General features: G+C 40.3%; 1 protein-coding gene across 1 annotated transcript in view; it reads right to left on the bottom strand.

Moving 5' to 3' along the window:
• The window catches only part of adam28 (ADAM metallopeptidase domain 28), a 17,485-nt gene extending 13,820 nt beyond the window's left edge, over positions 1-3,665 (bottom strand). The window contains exon 1 of the mRNA XM_042214962.1: positions 3,540-3,665. Coding sequence (XP_042070896.1) covers positions 3,540-3,597 — 58 coding nt within the window. The 5' untranslated portion in view covers positions 3,598-3,665. The remainder of the gene's footprint in view (positions 1-3,539) is intronic.
• Positions 3,666-7,193: the final 3,528 nt, after the last annotated feature.

Consider the following 7,193-nt stretch of genomic DNA (forward strand, 5'->3'; position numbering starts at 1 on the left):
GCACCGACCCCTGAGGGCATCAGTTACCGGCAGGGAGTGTGGTGAGGGGAGATAGGCCTTTGGAGGGCCTGGGATTCCAGGCCCATCCAGACCGGGGCCTACGGTAGCAGGACCACCCAGCCCCACAGGACCCGGGGCAGCCCACCCGACCCCACCGCAGAGGAAACTGTACCCACCCTAACATTCAATCATCTCCCAGACTGTACAAGACAGTAGACACCCAGGTTAAGTTTATTCTCCACCTCTCCTGTGACTCTCCCCCACCTGCAGAGTGGACTCCTACAAGGATGGAACAAACTTCCTGTCAGTTGAAGAGCCCCCTAGTTAGGCCGATGCACCAGAGGCCCCCTGCGCCAGGGCTGAGCCCCCGTGCACCCACCCGCCCACAACCTCGGCAACACACCAAGGAGGACCGAAGCCCCCAAGGCCCAGCCAGAGCCCTAGCACAGAGGCGAAGCACCCCAGAACCCCAAGCCCCCACGCCTGCCCCGGATCCACTTAGGGGCAGCCAGGCTATCAGGCCAGTAACCTACGTCCGCCAGCACAGACCCTCCTCCAGCCCTACTGTACGCAGCCACAAGGAGAACAACCTCTAAGAGCGACCAGAGCCACTAACCAGGTTATGACCACAACCCCTGGCTTAAGCCCTCCAGGGATAACATCCCTAGGGATTCTCCAGACACCCTAAGCCCGTCCCACCTCCACATCAACCACAATGGCGAAGGCGGGACCAAACCACGACCCCCCACCCCCGCTAGGTGATGAAGCCGATCAAAGTAGCCCAGAGGGATTGATCTAATGTGGTGGCAGAGGCTGTCTCGAGACTAATGTGATCTATTAGATAGTTTCTATATTGGCTTGAATTAAGATTATTTTTATTTTTCCAGTTCATGAGGACCGTTTTCTTGGCGATGCATAGGGCAGTAAAAACCATGTGGACTGTATTAGTTTCTGTAGTGACATCATCCAATTTGCCCAACAAGCACACTAAAGGGGAGGTTGGAATTTCAGACACTTTGATAAGTCTTCACATATCCTGCGCCAAAACTTCTGCACTGGTGGACAGAACCAAAGAGCGTGGATGTAATTGTCTGGTGCATTGCCTTGACAGTGTGAGCAGTTGTTGGAAGATGTAAACCCCATCTAGAACATCCGATGACCTGTATAGTGCACTCTATGTAGTATTTTGTGTTGTAAGATTAATCATATTATTGTTTTGTAATATGTCAGGGTTGTTCCAGATAGGTGTACGTCTGCATGGGATTAATGAAGACTGTTACTTTTAGAAACTCCCACCATGCTGTCAGAGAAGAGCTGATGTTAATACTTTTAAAGCATTCATGTCTTTTGATGTTTGAGCTGATAAATGGTAGGTCTGAAATTTCTGAATTTAATAACTAAATATTTAATATTTCCAGATTGTAGTGGGGCAGGAGAAGAATTATGGAAGGAGCAGTTAATGGGAAGAACTGTAGATTTTGACCAGTTAATTGAATAATCTGAAACTCTTGAAAACCAGTTTATTAGAGTAATTACCTCAGAAAGGTTGGTTTGTGAGTTTTGGAGAAAAAGTAACACATTATCCGCATAGAGACTGATTTTATGTTCTACTTTCTTACATTTTATGCCCTTAATTGTTGTAGCCTAATTGCTGCTGCTAATGGTTAGATAAAAAGAGCAAACAGTGAAGGGGAGAGTGGGCATCCCTGTCTGGTGCCCCTCAGGAGACAGAAGCTGGAGGATGTCTGGTCATTTGTTCTGATACGAGCTGTTGGGGAATTGTATAATATTCTTATCCAGTTTATGAAAGAGTTTCCAAAACCAAATTTGTGTAAAGTTGCGAATAAAAATTTCCAGTTAACTCTGTCAAATGCTTTTTCTGCATCTAGAGATAATATTATGGTTTCGATGTTTTTATCGTATGAGTAGTCTATTAAATTAAGTAATCTACGTGCGTTTGTTGATGAGTGCCTACCTTTTATGAAACCAGTTTGATCAGGATGAATTAAGAGGGAGGTTATTTCTCTAATCTTTTTTTGAGAGGCTTTTGCAATTATTTTTTTGAAGGGTGTCCTACTTGTTATTCCTCATTTAAGGGATATTGGACGATAGCTTTTGACGCGGGAAATATTGAGAGTGGTCTATGTGCGCTCGGTTTTTAACGAGGAGACTAATGTGTGGCCAGAATTGCATATTTTTTTTTTTTCTCTGAAGCAATCACGAGCCTATCAGTTTGCTTATTGTCCACATAGAAATATTGACATTACTACCTAACCTGCATTAATGGGTGGTGCAGAGGTTGCTTTATGAATCCCCCCCCCCCCCCCCCCCCCCCCCCCAGGCTACCAAGAGGCCGTTTTAGGGTTTTACTACCATCTTTGCGTTATCCTGACACAAAAAAGAATTGACATCAGCTGATTTTTTTTTTTGCCCTAACTCACAAATCCATGCAGTATTTAGAATGTTCCACATCACATTCACAAGGCGGGGATTTTTACTCAATTATTACTGGTATTGACGTAAAACAAAGTGAAAATCAGGTGTGATTTACAGAGCCTGCAGAAGTAGCGTGATTAAATAAAAGGGCAACTTCTCAAATTATAATCACATTTGTAAAAAAAACCTCTACCTGCCACCGGTAGAGGTTTGAATAAACAGAAGGTAGGACAAAACTAGGTTTTAGTTATTAAGTTGATTTCAACTTAAGCTAGAAAATATTATTAGTTCCTTTTTATGGGAATTATTTCTGCATTCCAGATTTTCTCATAAAATCATCATTCTCAGTGTAGCATTTTTCTTGACTAAGACTCCCACCCAGTAGCCAGTTCTGTAAATTTCTGACCATTCTGTACCATAACTTGCTCCAGGAACCAGATGCAGTATATTTAATTAAATAATTAATCATTATTTTCATCTTTTTTTCTTTTGCTTAATTCTCTTCTCACTTTGTGGAGAAACATTTACAAAATTAAAGTCCTTTGCTTCACCAAGAACATTTGTGACTCAAGATTGTATTTCCCAGTCTGCAAAACCTGCCTGGAATAAATGATTAAGTGACTCTGAGTCACGGTTACCTGATAACCTGGTACATAGTAGCACCTGAGAGGGTGTTGGCTTTGTTGTTTTCCATAACTTAACTCTGAGGGAGCGTCACAACACTAGCAGTGTGTTTACAGTAATTCTTTCTCTTTCTGTTATTTGACTGTAATGAGTGTGCACAGAAAGTGTTTTCAACAGGCGTGAGACACAGCCACTGTGTTTTAATGTTCCCTTTATAATCACATGTCTAGTAAACAAATGCAAAGGGCTGAGAGGCAAATTCATCTGAGCACGAAACATGAAACAGACCAGAGTTAAAGCATAGTGTCTTTAATTCCGGACAAAATACATCGTCCTTGGCTAGGAGATTTAGAGGACTACTTGAGGAAAAGAAACCTGCCACCGGTAGAGGTTTGAATAAACAGAAGGTAGGACAAAACTAGGTTTTAGTTATTAAGTAGCCAGTGGGCTGGTGGATGTAAAAGTATCCAGTGACTTACCGGAGAGCTCGAGAGAGGCATATAGAATGAGGACCCACAATAGGAGGTTTCGTGTCATTGTCCAAGTGCAAACTGAGTGTGACAGAGCAGACCAGCATTGTAATGACAATTTATAAACTAGGAGTTCCTGTTCTGTTAACCACGCCTACCTCTTACAAACATTCACTTCTACAAACTGGCTCAAACACGCCACTGCTTGTGTTGTGACATGTAGAACATGTTCCATGCTCTTACTTAATTATTAAGTGGCAAATTTTCATGTCCTATAAACCTTAAGCTTTATCAGTACTCATTTAGACATGTACATGGAATGAGGTTGTAAACCTCCCACCTTTTTTATACTTAAAATACCTCTCCTTAAAAGCCATAAATAAGCAGTATGACTCACTGTGTGTTGTGGTTTAAGCTTTGCTGTTTCCGTTGTCGCACTTGTCACACTTATGTACACTGTAAACCCGAATGTTCAAAGTAATTAAATAGATTAAATAGTGTATACTCAAAGTCTTTAAAAAGTTCTGTTAACTTAAATATGTCAAGTTCGTGTAACATGTTCTTCTTTTTGAGTAAATGAAACTAATAATATTTGATTGAATTGAACTATTTCTATATTAAGTAAGCATGACTTAAAATCATAACTTAAGCACAACATAAAACAGTTAAGTTAGGACATATAAGAATGGTAAAGTCCTGTTATTTTTGTTGTTTCAATAAATTAAGTTTAATAATAAACTTAATTTATGTAGCACATGCTAAAATACAATAAAATCTCAAAGTGTTTCACCAAATAAGTAAAATCAAATTGTCTTAAATGCATTAGTGGAAGACAAAATGTATTTATTTTAATATTCATTGTTTTATCAATGTATCCTACATATATATTTTTAATTTTTTCCGTAAGTGTTGAGCAGCTGCAGGAATCAATTTTTATTCCGAGTTAATCTCTGATTCACCCTCCGAAGCGGAAGGCGGCGCTAATGAGCATTAATACGAAACACAGAAGAAGTAAAGGTATATGGGCGGGAACAGCACCAAAGAGGCAACACGGACGACTGGAGAAAGTTGGACCTAACGGCAGCAACTAGCATCACTGGACTTACAGTAAGTTTTCAATGTTGATATTAGTTTATTGTTAAAATACGAATATTTAGTTGTATTTTGGGTGCGTGTCGAAAAGAATAGCAGAAATGTCGGGTCCGTGTTTTTTATGTGCTTTGCTGCTCTCCCCGAAGGAAACTTTGCACTTGCAGAGCTAGCATTAAGTTGTTGTAATGAGGGTCGCAGGCTGTTTAAAAAGTTAGATACTACTTGTTCTAGAGGTGGCGCCCGGTCGCCTAGTATGAAACAAAGTGTTTTAATCTCTCTAAATTTTTAAACCCCCTCTCATGACTCAGAATAGTTGGGTCCAAACAAGCCCGTTGTCCCTGCAGTTACACAGCGGAGATACCTGTCTGCAGTGAGAGTGCTTTCAAGCCGTTTTCTTGTTAGAAACGCTATATTTTAAACTATATGTGCAGGGTTAGGGTTGTGAAGGAGTGAAGGAGCTCTTGGACCTCTGGCCTGCTCTAAAAATGGAGTCTGAGGTAATATGGATCAGCTCTCTTTAAAATGAAAATTGTAATTCTTACTCATGTGGCAGCTTTTTGCTGCTTTATAAAGATGTGCGAGATTCTTCAAATTGAACTGTATTGTCCTTCTGCTGTAGTTGTATGCAGAGTTTCAGCGGATTACAAATCAGAACCTGCCCAATACATTCTACGCTGAACTTGACCGCCATCTTCCTCGACTGATGACCTTATTCAGACAGAAGGCATCAAAAACTGGGAAGACAGCAGATGCCCTGGCTGAAATTCTAAGAATTCACAATGAACAGGTAATAATAGATTGTTACACATTTCATAGGTTGAACCAGTGGAACATTGGACAGGTTCAATGATTTAAATGAGCTTTTTGAATTTTGCTATTACTCCACTTTGTGTTTGCTATTTGTCTGACTGTATTAAAGATGTGAACAGGTTATTTGTGGACATATGTTCTGATTTGACTGTTGTTGTTGTTGTTCAGTAAACTCACCAGTATATACAATTCTGTTTTTATCTGGAAATAGGAAATCCATGATATCCACACCAAGCGCACTACCGTTCTCCACGCCCTTCCTGTCTATCTGCGTGAGGATGTCTCTGGATTTTTCAGAACCTGCACTGTGAGTATCCTTAAGTATCTAACAGATACTACTGTGTATATAAACAGTGCATCAAAGTACAAACTAGAGATGGACCGATCCGATATTACGTATCGGTATCGGTCCGATACTGACCTAAATTACTGGATCGGATATCGGAGAAAAATAAAAAATGTAATCCGATCCATTAAATATCACGAAAGCACCTCACAAAACTTGCAACACGCCGTAACTCACCTCAGAACGTTAGCACGTCGGAGCAGTATGCATCACGTGATAGAGCGGCTGTGGCATGCGGGACCTGTCGGTGGTCTGGATAGCATGTGGAGCTTCGCTAGCAACCCGGCATTTCATCTCCGACAAAGTTATCCCCGAGAGAAGTAAAGCAAGTGTGTAAGTCCATCTCTGAATGTTTGTAAAGCATTCCTGCGTTAAGCTTAACGAGCGACTGCCTCTTCTCTGCTGCTACTTCAATCATGAAACTGCTTAATGATCAGCTGATCGGCTTTTCTGTCGCGAGTCCGTGTCTCTTGTTTGTTTTTGGCCCACTTTGCACCAGAAAGAGGAAACCAGCGGCTGAACAACAGCAGCACGTTTAAGCTTGATAAGCTGTTGTTAGAATTTATTTAATATTACTTTCTACACCAGGATCTTTTTCTACGTAGCTGACGGCTGGTAACTGTGCAGGGGCGGATCTAGCAAAGTTTAGCCAGGGGGGCCGATAGGGCATTAACAGGGAAAAGGGGGCACAAAGACATACTTTTCTTTCTTATTCTCATTTAAAATGTCGCTTTTAATAAATAATTATCTGAATCTTACACCCAAAGTTTTAATCTGATGTAAAATGTATAGAAGTCCATTACTGTATATAGTAACTGTTAAGTCTAATATACCCTAGTAAGCTATAGTACTTTTTCCTTTGGGAAGGTACCATCTGTGCAGTCTGCAATTTTGTTGAAGAAAGATGTTGAATCTATTTAATATTTCTTGAAAAAGAATTGATTTCTGTGCATTTTTTTTCACACTGCATCAAATTAAGGTTGATTACGTCGATTAAGCATCATGAGGTGGAGCGTGAGGGGTGGTTCCCTATTTTTTATTTATTTATTTTTGTTGTTGCTGGGAGTTGGAACCCTATTAGTTAGGTTGCTTAATATTTATGCTAAGTACTCTTTAAAATACCAGAATAGGGAGGATGGTGTAGGTTTAAGTTTATTAGATTGATCAGTATTGCTGAACTATGAAATATTTTTTTTTGCATACAGGTATAACAGAATAGCTTTAGTGTAGTTGTTGTTTTAAACTTGAGTATGAACTTATACAAAATGCAGCAAGATATTTAAAAAACAGTTCTGTTGATTAAAAAACACTATATCGGATTCATATCGGTATCGGCAGATATCCAAATTTATGATATCGGTATCGGTATCGGACATAAAAAAGTGGTATCGTGCCATCTCTACCATGTACACCCC

Source organism: Haplochromis burtoni, unplaced genomic scaffold (assembly GCF_018398535.1).
Source record: "Haplochromis burtoni strain Fernald_Lab_line unplaced genomic scaffold, NCSU_Asbu1 Contig_633, whole genome shotgun sequence".
Taxonomy (NCBI): Eukaryota; Metazoa; Chordata; class Actinopteri; order Cichliformes; family Cichlidae; genus Haplochromis; species Haplochromis burtoni.